Source organism: Pongo abelii, chromosome X, assembly GCF_028885655.2.
Source record: "Pongo abelii isolate AG06213 chromosome X, NHGRI_mPonAbe1-v2.0_pri, whole genome shotgun sequence".
NCBI lineage: Eukaryota > Metazoa > Chordata > Mammalia > Primates > Hominidae > Pongo > Pongo abelii.
Window position 1 is genome coordinate 161,166,968 of NC_072008.2, and position 19,947 is coordinate 161,186,914.

The window sequence follows — 19,947 nt, forward strand, 5'->3', positions numbered from 1 at the left end:
GGGTAGTCTTATTTGATTCCATCTGAGTGGTGTCCTTTGACCTTCCAGTACCTGAATATTTATATTTTTCTCCAGTTTGGGAAATTTTCTGCTATTATTTCTTTAAATAAGCTTTCTACCTAGTTGTTTTTCTCAGTCCTGCTTGAACTCTGATGACCCAAACACTTGCCCTTTTGATGCTATCTCATAAATCCCTCAAGCTTTTTTCATTCCTTTTTATGATCCTTTTTTTTTTGCTCCTTTGATTGGATAATTTCAAATGTCCTGTCATTGAGCTCACTGCTTCTTCTTCTTCTTCTTGGTCTATTCTGATGTTGAGGCATTCTATTGATGTTTTAGGGTTCAATTATTGTATTCTACAATTTTTTTTGAGACAGAGTATCTCTCTATCAACCAAGCTGGAGTGCAGTAGTGGAATCTTGGTCACTGCAACCTCCACCTCCTAGGCTCAAGCAATTCTCCCACCTCAGCCTCCCAAGTAGCTGGGACCACAGTCTTGAGACACCACACCAGCCTATTTTTTGCAATTTTTGTAGAGACAGGGTTTCACCATGTAGCTCAGGCTGATTTCAAACTGTTGAGCTCAATTGATCCACCTGTTTTGGCATCTCAAAGTGCTGGGATTACAGACGTGAGCCACCAAGCTCCACAAGTGATTGTATTCTTCATCTTTAGGATTTCTATTTGATTTGTTGTTGTCGTTGTTGTTGTTTGTTTCCATTTCTTTGTCAAATTTCTCATTTTGTTCATGAATAATTTTTTATTTTATTTAATTATCTATTTGTATTTTTGTAGTTCTCTGAACTTCTTTAAGAGGGTTATTCTGAATTATTTGTCATTTATTTCATAGATCTCCTTCTCTAATGGGTCCATTACTGAAGCTTTATTAGTTTCTTCTCGTCTGTTGTATTTTTCAGATTTTTTCATAATCTTTGTGTTTTTACATTGATGCCTGTGCATTTGAGGACCCAGCCACCTCTTTAATTCTTTGCAGGTATTCTTTGGTGGTAATAGACCTTTAGTATTTAGTCTAACCTGAGATTCTGAATGGGCCAGCTGGTTACAACCATATACAAGCAGTCTTTGGTGTCATGTTCTTGAGTTGCTTCCTGCGCCCTGAGGTTGAATGGTAGTGCTGCCTCTGCGCCATGGTCCAGTGAGACCACTGGCTGGAGTCCACTGTCAGGTGGGGCTGCTGGCTGGGCTCTGCAATCAACTCTGGTTAGGCAGGGTTGCAGTTGTCTTCCCAGGCCACGTGGTACTACTGTTTGGAATCTGTATTGTATTTCCGAAAGTGTGATGCCATTGGCTAGTTTCTCCAGCATGGTGCCTCCATTGGCTAGAATGCAGAGCAACCACGAAATCTGTTCCCTTGTCACTGTAAGCTCCACCCCTATCCTCCATCTCCAACTTACCCCAGGTGTCCAGCCCTGCTGGCACTCCCAATGTTCCCTGAAGTATGTGACAAGACTGAGCCCCCTGAAAGGGGTTCAGAATGGTGGGGGAGACAAATGTCAGCCTCCAACTCACTGCTCCCACAGTAGAAACTATGAGCTCAGAAAAATTCTGTGTGCGGTAGTGTGCCAGCCTGGAGGAAGGGCAGCAGGGTCAGAAAAGAATTGTTCCTCTTATCATCTGATTGTGGGCTTTCTAGATTCGGTAGTTCAAAGGGGTGTCTCACATTCACTTCTGAGTTCTGTGGTGCTCACAATGGTAGTCTTGCCTTTTGATAGTTACTGGTTGGATTTCTGTTTGGGAGAGTAAAGCTGGAGAACTCCTATTCTTCTACATGGCTGAGATCATTCCTATATTTAGACTATAATTTATTCTTATTTCTTGTTTTCTTTTCATTTTTTTTAAAGACAGGGGCTTATTCTAATACCCAGGCTAGAGTGCAGTGGCATGATCATAGCTCACTGTATTCTCAAACTCCTGGGCTCAAGTTATCCTCCTGCCTCATCCTCCCAAGTAGCTAGGATTACAGGTGTGTGCCACCATGCCAGGCTAATTTGTTGTATTTTTATTTTTGTAGAGACAGGGTCTCACTATGTTTCCCAGGCTGGTCTCAAACTCCTGGCCTGAAGCAATTCTTCTACCTCAGCCTCCCAAAGCACTGGGATTACAGGCATGAGCTACTGTGCACAGTCTAATTTGCTTTTCTATATCTGATTTTCTAAAATATTGTTCTATCAGTTACTAAAAGAGGAGTGTGAAAATATTCATCTCTGTGGGTTTACGTATTCCTCCTTTTTTTCTATGAGTTTAACTTCATGTATTTTGAAGCTCTGTTATATTCAGTGCACATATATTTATTGTGTCTTCTTCATGAATTGAACCCTTTATCATTAATAAATGTCCTCCGTCCCATTTTATTCTGTGTATTCCATGGGTGATGAGAAAGGCATCCTGATGTGGCTGGTGGGGAACTCGGTTAAGGAGTCTCTCAGTTGGCCTTATGGGCCAACCTGCTGTTTTGTGGGTCGGAGACTTGGTCTAGAGTGTGTGTGTAGGGAAAAAGTGTTCATGATTGGCCTCATACTTCACCAGTGGTGAGGGATTTAATGTGGCTTTTTGTCCTTTCTCTAGGCCCCAGGATTCCCCAGGCCTGTTCTCTCTATGCCTTTGGCCTGTTTCCCCCAAACATGAGCCTGCCCCCTCCCTACTTTGTTTGTCCCTTCCTTGTTTCATGGCCTCGAGATGCCACTGACCCAGCACCCAGGGCATCTAGGAGACTCAGCTATGAAGAAAAGGGAGGTGGTGGCAAAAGAGACGCCTGCTGGGGACAGGCAGGCGTAGGGCAGTTGCCTTCTCATGCAAGTAATCACGAAGGTCATGTTATACATGGTGTCAGGGAGAGCAGTTGATTTTACTGTCAATTATCAAAGCAAGTTTCCAACGAAGAAATAAAGAAAATGACAAGATATGGTTTGGCTGAGCCGAAGCAGTACTGATTACAGACACCTGCTCAACTGTTTGCAGTGAAATAACATGCACGTGAGTCAGGTTAAGTTTGTTGTACTTCAACGTAAAAGTGGTTATGAAGTCCATTTTCAAATATTCCGCTTTCAAAACATGTTCCTTATTTATATTGGATGTCATCAGTTAAATAAAAAAGAACTTAAGTCACGATTTCTCCTTATAAGACTTTTATTAATGCCAGAAATGAAACAGCAAAAACAAAATGAATTTGAAAAATCAGTGTGATTGTGGCTGCAGAGATGGTATGAACAGGGACTGAGGAAAAAGCCAGGTCTGAGGAGAGCCTTCAGTTTCAACTCGGAACTTTTAAAGGTCATGATTCAGCTGATCCTGTGAAGTGGACTGTACAGTGGGTAGGTCGCTTCGTGCCTTTATAGCCAGGCTGTGTGCTGGACATCAAGGCTCTTCCCTCCCCAAGGAAAGCTTAACTCCCAGTGCTCCTGGGTTTGTCACCTTCTGGACTTGCAGGCTTGAGACCCTTGGGTCCCCCGTCCTGCACTGGACGACCCCTGACTGGGAAGAATTTTCTAACGAGATGAGACAGAAGAAAATGAAACAAAAAGGAACTACAGAAAACAATGTGGGGTTAATTGCTGCATTGCCCTGTTGTGCTGATTCCCACATCTTGCAGGTCTCTGGGATCATTTCTGTAACAAACATCAGGACCTTGGTCAGAAACATAGCTCTCTCTCACACATGCACACATCGATCATCTCCACCAAAACCAATATTTTGACTTATGGTGGCTTTGCTGCTGTCAGCTCAAAAACGACCTATACTTTGTTTCCTTGAATCGTTATGCTTTTGCATAGCCATCCTCTAGCAGTTTTATCAAAGCAGGACATAATTGCATACACTCTGGAAATGAGGGGTGAGTCACCTTTTTCAAAATTAAATTTTTAAAATTCTGACCCCTATCGCCTTACATACCTTTAATGTAGAGAGTCCCTATTCAGAGCATTCCATTTTTAAGTAATCACATCCAAACAGGTCACACTACCCATGTGTGTATTTCTTCATGCTATAAATACGTTTCTGGAAATGTTTTGTAGAAACAGATTTCTTTTCTTTTTTCAGTGGGTCAATTGAGTGACATTTCACTACTGACATAATTTCAGCTATTCTTTTCTATCTCCAATCTGGTGTGGTTCTTGACACTTGGGCCTACAATTTTTTTCTGCACCAGTCTTTGTCAGATAACCACTGATCCTAACACAAGTACTCCACATGAGGGAACCACCCTCCATGGGAACTGGCAATTTGAAGCCCTGGTTTCTTGCCTGAGACTCTTTGCAAGTCACATGGGGAAGAAGGTAGCTCCTCACAGGCTCTGGCTGTGTGTGGTGATGCAGAGCTGGCTGTGGGGCTTAGGGAGTGGGGAGCCCTCTCCTTGCTCTGTCCAGGCTCACTAAGGACCCTGAACTCAGTTAAAATACTTAGAAATTTTCCCCCACTTTGTCCAAGGAAGAAAATAATGTCACCAGAACCTGCTTCTTTGAAAATCAAAATGGCTTCTTTGAAAATCAAAATGACTTCTTGTATGGTCTGAAAAAAGAAGACTTTGGCATTTACTTACCTGTGGGGTGACTGGAAACCCTGAAATCCTGTAGCAAAGTCTACAACTGCCCCAACTGCACTGACTATCATGGGCCTGACTGCCAATTTGATCTATCCTCATAAAGAAGACACAATCTCAGTCAGAATACAGGACCAGTATCTGCTTAGTTTCCAGCTGTAGGTGCTCAGAAGGATCAAGAACGGACATTAAATAACACTTCATGCCCAACTGACACCTTCATTCTGGGTCTCCTGGACCCCAGGACCTGTAAAGGAAGGGGTGACATGATGCCCTCATTATAAAGTGGGAGTGTTTGTACTTTCAGTACCTAGTCACTTCTCAAGCAGAAGGGAGCAATTGGCTGGGAAACCTAAGAATGGAATTCATAGGTTTTTTCCTGGTCATTTTTCTCTATCACTCCAAAGCTTGGGCCCATCATAGGATAACCAGGGACAACCTATGCTTTCCCCAAGGTGGTAAAAATTCCTCTGCTAGCATTAATCAGCTCACAGGGAAACACACCATATAGGTGACCATGAGAATGGCCTTCAGACTGACCATCAGTAGGTATTTCTAATTGTAACTACTGATGAGAGAGTTCCAGTTGAACATCGCAGAAAGAAACCCTCACTTGACATGCACACCTTTCAAGTGTCAAAACACCTGTTCAGATCCCTATTGAAAGGGAGACAGGATGATTACTCATTTTGTGTCTGCAGGTGTTTCCCACATGTCTCCAAGGCTCACCCAATTAATCCATTTTGTCAAAATCCTCAGAGGAAGTATGAGGTAGAGGAATGAGCTTGCAATTGGCAGCCTGGACAACTCTATTCTCTAAGCCGGACTCTGGGTCTTGGCTTTGTGAGTAATCTTGGGCAAAGCGTTCCCTCCTCTAGTTCTCAGTGTTCTTTTCTTCAAAGTGGCATCAACAGTCTCTTCCAGGCCTATCTTCCAAGGTCTTTCGGAGAAGATATGAGACGATGCATGGGAAAAGGCCAAGAGCGGCAGAATACCTGGCTACAGGTAGCTGCTTAATTGCAATATCCTTAGAGCCACCGGTGTCATCTGATATACTTATCTCAGAGCCTGAGATCCATTGCCCCTCTCACTTGTCTTTCTTTGGGTATTGAAATAACTAGTCTGCTGAAGTCTGTGGAGTAAGATTCTGCCACCATTGCTGGGCTTGATCTCCTCAACTGTCTTCAGAGGCTGGAACAAGATGGTCTCCGGAGGCCCCTTTGCTAGGATAATTTATCATTCTCATTGAAGCACAGGAGAGAGGTCAGAATTTCAGGTATTGGAGTCAAATGATAAAATCCTGTTGGTGGCAACACTCACTCCAATATTTGCTCCAATAGGACAGAGGGGAGGCTAGATTCTCTCAGCGCCCCCTCTGGAAGGCAACTGCTTCCTTCTTTTCTTCCTTCAATGTATAAACAGGTCTTCTTTCCTAAAGGTTCTGGCCAAGACCTTGAAAACTACACATTCTCTCTTGGTTTTGACCTGTGTTGACCATCAGTGTGTTTTTAGTGGACAAAAAAAAAAGAAAAAACTCAAACTGAGCCCTAAGCTTCCCTGTTTCACACAAGGCGCAAGCCCGCACCTCTCATACTTTGGATTGCCTTTCATCCGTCCACTCCTGTTTTGTGCTCTGGAGAGCCTGTGTCTTCTGCTCATCCACTTGGACATAGTCTACTCTTTGTTCTTCTGAAAGGAGAAGTTTCTGAAGGAGGAGAACAAAAAGGTTTTCATTACATCTAACTTAAAATGTCAGGAAAATGTTTACCCTTTTGTATTAAATTACATTGTTAAATATTTGTTGCCCTTTCCTCTGTGTGGAAGCTTTATACTTTGTATGTGTGCTTGTGCTTCCCTCAGCTTTGCTCTAGCCACTTGACTTGCTTTGACCAATATAATGTAAGTGGAAGTGACATGGCCTGGCACGGTGGCACGTGCCTGTAATCCTGGCACTTTGAGAGGCTGGGATGTGGTTTGGCTGTGCCCCTACTCAAATCTCATCTTGAATTGTAGTTCCCATAATCCCCATGTGCCCTGGGAAGGACCTGGTGGGAGGTAATTGAATCATGGGGATAGTTACCCTCATGCTGTTCTCATGATAGTAAGTTCTCAAGAGATCTGATGGTTTTATAAGGGGCTTTCCCCACTTCACTCTGCACTTCTCTTTCCTGCCGCCATGTGAAAAAGGATGTGTTTGCTTCCCCTTCCACCATGATTGTAAGTTTCTTGAGGCTTCCCCAGCCATGCTGAACTGTGAGTCAATTAAACCTCTTTCCTTTATAAATTACCCAGTCTCAGGTATTTCTTCATAGCAGTGTGAGAATGGACTAATACAGAGGCCAAGGCAGGAGGATCACTTGAGCCCAGGAGATCAAGATCATTTTTTATTAAAAAATAAAAAACAGCTGTGGGTGATGGTGTGCAACTGTAGTACCAGCTACTTGGGAGGCTGAGATGGGAGGATAACTTGAGCCCAGGAGATCGAGGCTGCAGTGAGCTATGACCATGCCACTGCACTCCAGCCTGAGTGACAGAGTGAGATCTTGTCTCAAGGAAACAAAACAATAATAACAAAAAGGAAGTGACATGTTCCAATCCTAAGGAGAAAGAGGTATTCTGTGATTCTGCAATCTCTCTTTTTCCTCTGCCAGGAGGCCAGCACACCTCAGATGGGGGCTGCTTCTCTTGCCTCGGCCCTGGACTGGAGATGACCTGGAACACAAAGGCTCTGGCCTGCAATAAAAGAGCCTTTGTGTTGAAAGCAGATGAGATTTGGGGGTTGTTTTGAGTGCATAGTCTACCAAAACTGACTAATGCTCCTTTTATACTTATTGCTCCCACCCTTCTTACCAGCTTTTCTCCAATCTCATATCAGGTTTTTGGAACGATATTAAAAGCAGAAAACAAGTAGGAGTTACCTCAGCAAAAGAGCAGGAAAGTCCTCCATTGTTTCCCATGCACTCATTCTTTACGCTGTACAGTGGGTGATACTAGTTCACAGATATGATAACTTACATGTATTAACTCAATTAATCCTCACAACAGCCCTTGACATAAATGTTGTCATTTCTGATTCCCATTTTTCAGATGAGAATTCTACCCAAAGGGGTAGCTGCCCAACTTAGCATTCAAGGCCCCTTACTGAGGGGTTCCACTTCCAACTTACAGTTCTTTCCACTGCTCCCTCAAGTCTAACCAAACTAGGCTATCACTTGACAGGATGTTCCTACACCTGGAGGGTCCTCTACTCCACCCTCATTTCTGCCTGAGATATTTTTCCATAAGCTTTTTGGTCCAAATTTTGAAGTGTGAATATCACATCTATTTATACATATACACACAAAGAACACACCCTAGAAGGAAATACACCAAGATTTAATTCTCTCTGGGAGGCAGGATGAGGGCTGATTTTAATATTCTTCATTATACATGTCTGCATTTTTAACACTTTCTAAGGAGAATATGCATGGTTTAATAATCAGAAAAGTCTAGGCAGAGATGGAATCACCTGGGAATTCTTAGACGCAAAGCCCTTCCTACCTGCTGCATGGGGGCTGGTGATGCTGAATTGAAGTCCAGGGCCAAATAATCTAGGCTGAATTTCTTTGTCCATGTAAGAGCACCACTGCTCAGGGAACTGGCTGTTCGGTGCTCCTCCTAGGAACCAACATCACAGGAGTCAGGTTAATGATGTCTATCTGGGTTGCTCAAGGGAAGGAGGGCAAGTTGTGGCTTCATCCAAGCAGCTGCCGTCAGATTGTAACAGAATAGTCTGATGAGACCTGAGTCAATCAGCCTGCATATCTGAGTGAGAACTGTAATTTCAAACAGAATATAGCCAATTTGGCCTTCACAATGAAACCATACCATTATTCACCATGGGAACAGTTTGCCAAAATTCACTCAAAAAGGAATTTGCTTCACGAATCTGACAGGCCTGTGACACTTCAGAGATTAAACCCTGACAATATCAACTATACTTATTAAAGTTCTCGTGAAGGCATATCCCAAATGCACTTAAATATGGTTTGCACAATACAAACAGTTATAACACAGATGAAAATCAGGGCCCAGCTTCAGAAGTGAAATGCTACCAATCCATATCTTTGAAGCTGTTTCCCCTCTACCATCTTTCCTTCTCCTCCCAAGAGGTAAAGCACTATCTTGAATTTTGTGCTTACCGCTCCTTTTACTTTTAAACATAGTTTTATGAGTATGCAAGTATCCTTAAATAATAGACTATTTCATTTTGCCTGTTTTTGAATGTCATATCAACAGAATCACATTGTATGCATTTTGGGTGGCTTCAGCTTTGTGTTCAATATTAGGTACTCTACATTCACTTGTGTAGAAGCATTAGCCCTATTTCACTCATTTGCACTGGGTCAGATATTCCATTGCATGACTTATTTAATCATTCTGCCATCAAAGGATATTTCAGTTGCTCCCAGTTTGGGGGCTATTGTAAGCAATGCTGCCATGGACATTCATGCACCTGTGGGAGAAATTCTAGGGCATTTACTTGGGAATAGAATCACTGGGTTATAGGATATGAGCATCTTCATCTTTACTAAATATCACCAAACTATTTTCCAGACTGAACCAATCTACACGTGTACCAGGAGTGTATAAGAACTTCTATTGCTTCCCATCCTGGCCAACACTTGGTATTGTCAGAATTTTTAACATTTTTCCTACCTGAGACAGGTAAAATGGTATCTTACTGTGGTTTGATTTTCCATTCCCCTGATTATTAATTAGTATGAGCACCTGTTCATATGTTGAAAGGTCATTTGTTTATTTCTCCTCTGTGAACTGCCTGTTTGGGTTTGTTTTGTTATTTTTGTTTTTTTTTGCCTTGTTTCTGGTTAATTTTTGTATTGAATTATTTGTATATTTTTCTTACTTACTCTTAGTACTTTTTCCTCTGCCCTGGAGAGTAATCATTTGCTATCATGTATGTTGCAGATAGCTCATCACACTCTAGCTTCTTGTCTTTTCATTTCTTTTTATGGTATTTCTTTTGACTAAGAAATACTTTTAATGTAATATGTCGATCTTTTCCTGTATGGCTTACTTTATGTTTAAGGAATCCTTCCCTATGCTAAGGTCATAATTTATTTCTCTGTATTTTTCCTGAAGTTATAAAGTTCTGCAATAATTTGCTTCATGTTTAAGCAATAATCTCACTTGAACGGATTTTAATATTGTATATGGTGGTCCAATAGAAATAAAATTCATTCCATTTTTGTTGTTGTTTTTACTCAACATGGATAACCTAGTTTCCCCCAGAATGTCTTGCGTGATCTTGACCCTTTTAGAATCAGCTTCAAAGTTCCTCAAAAATCTCTGTTAGGGAATTGGTTAGATAATGTCTTTAATATTTGAGTCTTCCTATTCAGGAACATGGTCTACTTTTCCACTTATTTCATTCTCCTTAATGTCTTTCAATAAGTTTTAGTAATTTTCTCCACAATATTTTTTGTTAGATTTATCGCTAAATGCCTAGAGTTTGTTGTTACTGTAAATGGTAAGTTTTGTTTAAATTCTTTTTTCTATTTGTTACCATTATCTAGACATCGAACTGGATGGTGTATATTGATTTTATATCCATCAGTCTTGATATCTTTTATTAATTGTAATTATTTATTTTACTAACTTAGTAATTCTAATTATTTCTAAGTAGATTATTTTGAGTTATCACTCATATAAGCAGATTATTTTGAGTTATCGCTTCATCTATGAATAATCACTCTTTGTCTTCTTCCTTCCTTTCCAATTCTTATTCATTTTGTTTCTTTAGGAGATGTTTTTAGCTTTTAACCACTGAGTATGATATCTACTATAGGTTCTATAAGATTCATTTTTCATTTGTTATGAGGTTAAAGAAAATTCCTCTATTCCTTGTTTACTAATAGATTTTTTCATGAATAGATGTTGAGTTCTATCAAATGCTTTTTCTGCATCTAGTAAGATAATATATCTTTTTTCTCCTTTAATCTGTTAATGTGCTTGGTTGACTTAATAGATATTGCTGGTTTATGGTTGTAATAGCTCATCTCTCTGAGAATATTGGTAATAGTAGAGTTTTAAAAAGGGTTTTCCTAGCCGGGCGCAGTGGCTCACGCCTTTAATCCCAGCACTTTGGGAGGCCGAGGCGAGTGGATCACTTGAGGTCAGGAGTTCAAGACCAGCCTGGCCAACATAGTGAAACTCTGTCTCTACTAAAAATACAAAAATCAGCCAGGCATGGTGGCGCATGCCTGTAGTCCCAGCTACTTCGGAGGCTGAGGCAGGAGAATCGCTTGAATCCGGGAGGCAGAGGTTGCAGTGAGCTGAGATTGTACCACTGCACTCCAGCCTGGGTGACAGAGTGAGACTCCGCCTCACAAAAAAATAAAATAATAAATAAATAAAAAGACTTTTCCTTCTGGCATAGTTCTTATTTCCTCCAATCTGTTTTGATTTCAATCTTTCATGCTAGAGTTCTCCTGAAATGTCACATGAAATCACTGACCGTTGCTTATACTTATGAGTGAAAGACCAAAAAGCTAACGTGAAGCTTTGTGTACATGGATGGTGTTTGTCAACTCTGGAGTTTTCTGCAAGGTGATCCCATTGGGTGGTTATCTTGAGTAACCACCAATATTAGGAACTACGTTTTGCCACTTGGGCTGCTCAAATAGCCCAGAGAAATATTTTCTAATCTCCAAACTCAATTGTAAAGGTCTGGTTGTCAACATTCTGGAAAAGGGCTTGAGAATAGTTCTCATATCCATTATGCCTATTTACTTAATCACCTTGTTGTTGGTATAGTATTCGCGGTCAAATATGTCTAGTATGCCCCAGTGCAGAGACCTTTTGTTTTACTCTCTCCAGAGAGCCTGAACTTCAACTTTTCTACGAGATGGGGGATGGAAAGTCACAGTGTTTCACCTCCATGGAGTGAGGGAAGGGATCTTGGAATTTACCTGATGCCTTTGACCATTACTGCTTCTTTTACTTTCCCTTCAACCCTACTTCAGAACTACCTACTGTGGACAATTCCTGAACTCTTTGGGTAGTCTGCAGTATAAGTCAAGTTGCTTCTTGCCTTCCTTCCACCACATTTAAGATTTAATTTTTTTGCGGGGGGGGGAGGGGTCTTCTAAGTCATTTACTACATATCTACCTGCAATCCAGTTTCCAATATGTTACTGCTATTTTCTTCTCCAATTCTTCATATCTTTGTGGGTTTATGCCTTTAACAGATTTCTTTACTGTTATTTTAGAGGGTGTTTTGGGATGGAGAGAAATTGGAAGCTTGCGGTCAATCTTCCATCTGAGGTTCATGTGTCAGCACTTTATTTCTTTTTATAGCTGCATAATACAATGGAATATTATACTACATTTTATTATATATTATACTACATTTTATTCACACATTCATCAGTCGATGATCATTTGAGTTGTTTTCCCTTTCTGGCTATTATGAAAAAATGCTTCTATGAACATTTGTGTACGAGTATTTGGTTAGACATATTCTTCTTTGGGATTTTGAAATCTGCATCCACCAGTAACATTGGCCTACAGCTTTCTACTTATGTAATTGCTATTTGTTTTATCAAATTATTTTAGCCTCATAAAGTAAGGTGGGTAATATTCTCTTCTCCCATTCCTGGTAGGTGTTTATGTAAGATTGCACTTATCTCTTCTTTTTGGTAGAAACTATCTGTAAAGTTTTTTGGGCCTTATGATCCTTTGTAGTACAAATTTTCCTACTGATTCAGTGTCTTTATTAGGTACGTAAACATTCAGATTTTCTAATTCTACTTGAGTCAATTTCTGATTTTTTTTTAATCCAGAGAATTTGCCTATCACAAAAGTTTTCAAATTTATTGGTACAGAGTTGTTCACAAAATTCTCTTAGGTAGTTATCTCTCATGTATTTGTAATTATTATCTGTTTTTCATTCTTAATATTACTTATTTGTATTAATATCTTTTGTATTAGTTTTGTTAAATTTTAGTCTTTTTAAAGAGCCAATTACAGCTGTATTGATCCTCTCTGATTTTGTTGTTTATTTTGTTAGTTTCTGTTTTTGCCTTTATTCTTTCACTTTTGTAGGGTTTTTCTAAACTTATTATTATAAAATTTTTCCAGCAATCAGCCAAATTAAAGAAAATATACCCACCATGTATACTCCACTAACATTTTATTATACTAACCTGCTTGTAAGTCTTTGGGCTTGTGGAGGAATGGTACCTTTCATGAATTGTGAGCAACTCTAGCATTATCCCTTGACATATTGCTTCTCTCCTATTTTTCTATAATCTCCTTCAACAACTCTGACTATACAAATATTTGACCTTCTTATTCTATCTTCCATGTCCCAAATTTCTTTCATATTCTCCATGTTTTTAACTCCTTGTTCTGATTTATTAGTAACTTATTCATAAATTATCTTCCAGCTCACTAAATCACTCTTTGTGCTTAGTCTGTTTATCTCATTTGAGTTTCTAATTTCATTCTTGTTTTTATTTCTACAAGTTGTAAATGGTCTTTTACAATCTACTTGGCCATTTTTAATAGTATCTCATTACTTAATCCAACTTTCAATTTCTCATTTATTTCTTTAAATATAGTAAAACTACTTATTTTATATTCAAAATCCAGTGTTTCCAAAAACTGCCTACTTCCATATTTGATTCTATTGTTTGTAATTCTTATTAATTCGGGGGTTGCTGTTTCTCAATATTTTTGGCCCCAGAGATTTCTTTTCCCTTCCCTTCTTGTCAGCTGAGTTTTAGATTTAAAAATGTATCATATTTATAATAAGAGGTGTTTTTCATGCTATCTCGCCTACCAAAGTGTTCCATCAAATTTTAAAAACAGAATAAATGTAGTTTCACCTCCAGTAATGTTGAATAAAGTAAGTTTGATCACCCTTCCTGCCGAGAACAATATTTTTTTTCCTTTTTTGGTAGAAATTAAAAAATTGTTTCTAAAATTTTTATGGGAGTAGAAAAGTCAAAGAAAAAAAACGAAAAAAACCTAGAGGAAGGTAAACAAAGCAGGAGGACTTACTTTCCTTGATATTGAGTCTTATAAAGCTACAGCAACTAAGGGAGTTTGTATTGTTCAAAGATAGACAGGGAAACCAACAGAATAGAATTAAGAGTCCATAAAAAACCGTACATATATGGATATTTGATTTATGGCAAAGATGGCACTGCCGAATAGTCAGTAAATGATAGTCATTTTACATAAATGGTGCCAACCAATTAGATAAACATATGGGGAAAAATGAGTCTTGACCCCTATCTCACAGCACACACAAGTTAATTCAAGGTGGTATAATCCAAATGTGAAGGTAAAACTAGAAAACTCCTAGGAAATAACCATAATTCACCCGAGATCAAATAGATAATGATCCTGTATTAAAGAAATTGAATTCACCCAGAGGGTTTCACTGGTGAATTATACCAAAAATTTAAAGAATAAACAAAACTAATTCTACACGATCTGTTCCAGAAACTAGAAGAGGAGAGAACACTTCCTGAGGAGCCTGGCATGACCTTAATACCAAAACCACACAAAGACACTACAAAAACCTAAAGATCAACACCCATTAGGAACACAGACATGAAAATCCTCAACAAAATATTAGCAGATGAAATGCAGCAATATATACAAGGAAATAATACACCATGACCAAATGGGGTTTATCTAGAGAATACAAGACTGGCTTAAAGCCTGGCACAGTGGCTCATGCCTATAATCCCAGCATTTTAGGAGGCTGAGGTGGGAGGATGGCTTGAGCTCAGAAGTTCAAGACCAGCCTGGGCAACGTAGTAAGACCCTGTCTCTACCAAAAAAAAAAAAAAAAAAAAAAAAAAAATCCCAAGAAATCTGAAGAAAATAAAAACCTCCTATAATTAATAAGTTAATTCAGCAACCTCAAACTCTTGGGCTCAAGGGATCTTCCTGTCTCAACCTCCTGATTAGCTGGGACTATAGGCACAGCTACTATGCATGGTTAATTTTTAATAACATTTTTGTAGAGACAGGGTCTCACTTTGTTGCCCAGGCTGGTCTTGAACTCTTGGGCTCAAGCCATTCTCCCACATCAGCCTCCACAAAGTCCTGGGATTACAGGTGCGAGCCACTGAACTCTGCCAATCATATTTCTATATACCACCAGTGGGTCATTGGAAGCTGAAATTTAAAAAATACCATTTATAATAGCTCCAAAAATGAAATACTTAGATATAAATCTAATAGGACACGCATAAGATCTATGTAAAAATTCCAAAATTATGAGGGGAAAAAAAAATCAAAGAAAATCTGAATAAATGAGCCAGGCGCGATGGCTCATGCCTGTATTCCCAGCACTTTGGGAGGCTGAGGCAGACGGATCACTTGAGGTCAGGGGTTCGAGACCAGCCTGGCCAACATGGTGAATCCCTGTCTCTACTAAAAATACAAAAAGTTAGCCAGGCGTGGTGGTGTGTGCCTGTAATCCCAGCTTCTTGGGTGGCTAAGACATGACAATCACTTGAACCCGAGAGGCGGAGGTTGCAGTGAGTCGAGATTGTGCCACTGCACTCCAACCTGGGTGACAGAGCAAGACTTTGTCTCAAAAAAAACAAAAAAACAAAACAAAAAAAACCAAAAACCAATCTGAATAAATGGAGATATATACTGTGCTCAGTAATTGGAAGATTCAGAATAGTAAAGACTCAATTCTCAAATGTATGTATAGATTTAATGCAATTCCAATTAAAAAAAGTGTTAGGCCGGGCATGGTGGCTCACGCCTGTAATCCCAGCACTTTGGGAGGCTGAGGTGGGTGGATCACGAGGTCAGGAGATTGAGACCATCCTGGCTAACATGGTGAAACCCCGCCTCTACTAAAAAAAAATACAAAAAACTAGCCAGGTGGGGTGGCAGGCGCCTGTAGTCCCAGCTACTCAGGAGGCTGAGGCAGGAGAACAGCGTGAACCTGGGGGGGCGGAGCTTGCAGTGAGCCGAGATGGCGCCACTGCACTCCAGTCTGGGTGACACAGCGAGACTCTGTCTCAAAAAAAAAAAAAAAAAAAAAAAAGTCTCAGCAGGATATTTTTGTAGATAAAGAACATCTGACTCTAATTATACATGGAAAGGCAAAGGAAGTAGAATAACAAAAACAAGTTTTAAAAACAAGAATGACGTTAGAGAAAATACACTTCCTGATTTTAAAATTTACTCCAAAGCTACAATAATCAAGACTGTATGGCATAGGCAAAGAGAGAGACAATGGAACAGAATAGAAAATCTACACAAATATGCCCAACTGATTTATTACAGAGGTGCAAAGAAAATTCAATGAAGAAAGGATTATATTTTTCATAAATGGTACTGAAACATTTGGACATCCATATGCAAAATGTCAGCTTTGACTTCACCTCACATCTCATATAAAAATTAACTTAAAATGGATCATAGACCTAAATGTAAAACCATAATTCTTTTAGAAGGAAATAAAGGAGAAAATTCTAATGAACTAAGGTTAGGCAGAGTTCTTAGACATAACAATCCATTAAGGAAACAAAATCAATAAATTGGACTTAATTAAATTTTTAAATGTTTGCTCTGCAAAAGACAGAAGAGAATGAAAAGACAAGCTCCAGATATGGAGAAAATATTTGCAAACTATATATCCATTGGAGGACTTGGGTTTTTTTTGTTTTGTTTTTGTTTTTTTTTTTTTGAGACAGAGTCTTACTCTGTCACCCAGGCTGGAGTGCAGTGGCATGATCTTGGCTCACTGCAACCTCTGCCTCCCGGGTTCAAGCGATTCTCCTGCCTCTGCCTCCCGAGTAGCTAGGACTACAGGCACGTGCTACCACGCCCGGCTAATTTTTGTATTTTTAGTAGAGACAGGGTTTCACCATGTTGGCCAGGCTGGTCTCAAACTCCTGCCCTCAGATGATCCTCCCACCTCAGCCTCCCAAAGTGCTGGGATTACAGGTGTGAGCCACCGTGCCTGGCCCCTTTGGAGGACTTGTACACAGAATGTATAAAGAACTCTCAAAACTCAATGTAAGAAAACAAACAACTTGATTTAAAAATTGGCAAAAAGATTGAACAGATACTCCACCAAAGAAAATATATGGATGGCAAGTAAACACACCAAAATATGTCCAACATAATTTACCATTAGGAAAGTACATGTTAGAGCCACGCTGAGATACCAATATACATCCATTAGAAGGTAGAAAATTTAAAAATCTGGTAATACCAGAGGTACAAGGAGGAGCTGGTACCATTCCTTTTGAAACTATTCCAATTAATAGAAAAAGAGGGAATCCTCCCTAACTCACTTTATGAGGCCAGCATCATACTGATACCAAAGCCTGGCAGAGACACAACAAAAAAAGAGAATTTTAGACCAATATCCCTGATGAACATTGATGCAAAAATCCTCAATAAAATACTGGCAAACCGAATCCAGCAGCACATCAAAAAGCTTATCCACCATGATCAAGTTGGCTTCATCTCTGGGATGCAAGGCTGGTTCAACATACGCAAATCAATAAACGTAATCCAGCATATAAACAGAACGAAAGACAAAAACCACGTGATTATCTCAATAGATGCAGAAAAGGCCTTTGACAAAATTCAACAGCTCTTCATGCTAAAAACTCTCAATAAATTAGGTTGTTGATGGGATGTATCTCAAAATAATAAGAGCTATTTATGACAAACCCACAGCCAATATCATACTGAATGGACAAAAACTGGAAGCATTCCCTTTGAAAACTGGCACAAGACAGGGATGCCCTCTATCACCACTCCTATTCAACATAGTGTTGGAAGTTCTCGCCAGGACAATCAGGCAGGAGAAGGAAATAAAGGGTATTCAATTAGGAAAAGAGGAAGTCAAATTGTCCGTTTGCAGATGACATGATTGTATATCTAGAAAACCCCATCATCTCAGCCCAAAATCTCCTTAAGCTGATAAGCTACTTCAGCAAAGTCTCAGGATACAAAATCAATGTGCAAAAATCACAAGCATTCTTATACACCAATAACAGACAGAGAGCCAAATCATGAGTGAACTCCCATTCACAATTGCTTCAAAGAGAATAAAATACCTAGGAATACAACTTACAAGGGACGTGAAGGATCTCTTCAAGGAGAACTACAAACCACTGCTCAACGAAATAAAAGAGGACACAAACAAATGGAAGAATACTCCATGCTCATGGATAGGAAGAATCAATATCATGAAAATGGCCATACTGCCCAAGGTAATTTATAGATTCAATGCCATCCCCATCAAGCTACCAATGACTTTCTTCACAGAATTGGAAAAAACTACTTTAAAGTTCATATGGAACCAAAAAAGAGCCCACGTTGTCAAGTCAATCCTAAGCCAAAAGAACAAAGCTGGAGGCATCACGCTACCTGACTTCAAACTATACTACAAGGAAACAGTAACTAAAACAGCATGGTACTGGTACCAAAACAGAGATATGGACCAATGGAACAGAACAGAGCCCTCAGAAATAATGCCACACATCTACAACTATCTGATCTTCGACAAATCTGACAAAAACAAGAAATGGGGAAAGGATTCCCTATTTAATAAATGGTGCTGGGAAAACTGGCTAGCCATATGTAGAAAGCTGAAACTGGATCCTTTCCTTACACTTTATACAAAAATTAATTCAAGATGGATTAAAGACTTAAACATTAGACCTAAAACCATAAAAACCCTAGAAGAAAACCTAGGCATTACCATTCAGGACATAGGCATGGGCAAGAACTTCATGTCTAAAACACCAAAAGCAATGGCAACAAAAGCCAAAATTGACAAATGGGATCTAATTAAACTAAAGAGCTTCTGCACAGCAAAAGAAACTACCATCAGAGTGAACAGGCAACCTACAGAATGGGAGAAAATTTTTGCAATGTACTCATCCAACAAAAGGCTAATATCCAGAATCTACAAAGAACTCAAACAAACTTACAAGAAAAAAACAAACAACCCCATCAAAAAGTGGGTGAAGGATATGGACAGACACTTCTCAAAAGAAGACATTTATGCAGCCAAGAGACACATGAAAAAATGCTCATCATCACTGGTCATCAGAGAAATGCAAATCAAAACCACAATGAGATACCGTCTCACACCAGTTAGAATGGTGATCATTAAAAAGTCAGGAAACAACAGGTGCTGGAGAGGATGTGGAGAAATAGGAACACTTTTACACTGTTGGTGGGACTATAAACTAGTTCAACCCTTGTGGAAGTCAGTGTGGCGATTCCTCAGGGATCTAGAACTAGAAATACCATTTGACCCAGCCATCCCATTACTGGGTATATACCCAAAGGATTATAAATCATGCTGCTATAAAGACACATGCACACGTATGTTTATTGCGGCACTATTCACAATAGCAAAGACTTGGAACCAAGCCAAATGTCCAACAATTATAGACTGGATTAAGAAAATGTGGCACATATACACCATGGAATACTATGCAGCCATAAAAAATGATGAGTTCATGTCCTTTGTAGGGACATGGATGAAGCTGGAAACCATCATTCTCAGCAAACTATCGCAAGGACAAAAAACCAAACACTGCATGTTCTCACTCATAGGTGGGAACTGAACAATGAGAACACTTGGACACAGGAAGGGGAACATCACACACTGGGATCTGTCGTGGGGTGGGTGGACGAGGGAGGGATAGCATTAGGAGATATATCTAATGTAAATGATGAGTTAATGGGTGCAGCACACCAACATGGCACATGTATACATATGTAACAAACCTGCACGTTGTGCACATGTACCCTAAAACTTAAAGTATATTAAAAAAAAGAAAACTTAAAAAAAAATAAAAAAATAAAAATCTGGTAATACCAACTATGCTGGCAAAGGAGGTGGAGCAACTGGAACTCTCATAAGTTGCTGGTGGGAGTACAAAATGGTACAGCCATTATGGAAAACATTTTAGCAGTATCTTACAAAGTTAAATAAACAATTGATGACTCAGTTAAACATACATTTGATGACCCAGCAACACCACTTCTAGGTATTTATCCTGGAGCTGGATTTCTCAGCTGTGGCACTAATGACATTTGGGGCTGGATAGTTCTTTGTTGTGAGGGCTGTCCCGTGTATTGTAGGATGTATAGCAGCCCCCCTGATTTTTTTTCCATTAGATGTCATTAGCACTACCTCCTCCATTCCAAGTTGTGGCAACCAAAAATGTTTCAAGACATTGCCAAATATCCCTTGAGGGTCAAAATCACCACTGTCTGAGAACCACTGATCTAGAGAAATGAAGACGTCTATCCACGTAGAAACCTGTCAAATACCACTAAGATCAGAAACAAGGCAAGCATGACCACTTTTG

At 39.6% G+C, this 19,947-nt stretch overlaps 1 protein-coding gene across 1 annotated transcript in view; it reads right to left on the reverse strand.

Annotated features, from left to right (window-relative positions):
* Nucleotides 1–3,129: 3,129 nt before the first annotated feature.
* The window catches only part of GAB3 (GRB2 associated binding protein 3), a 75,696-nt gene continuing 58,878 nt past the window's right edge, over nt 3,130–19,947 (reverse strand). Inside the window, exons 9-10 of the mRNA XM_002832319.6 lie at nt 8,096–8,212; nt 3,130–6,260 (exon numbers count right to left, since the gene is read on the reverse strand). Of these exons, the coding sequence (XP_002832365.1) occupies nt 6,144–6,260; nt 8,096–8,212 (234 nt within the window). The 3' untranslated portion in view covers nt 3,130–6,143. The remainder of the gene's footprint in view (nt 6,261–8,095; nt 8,213–19,947) is intronic.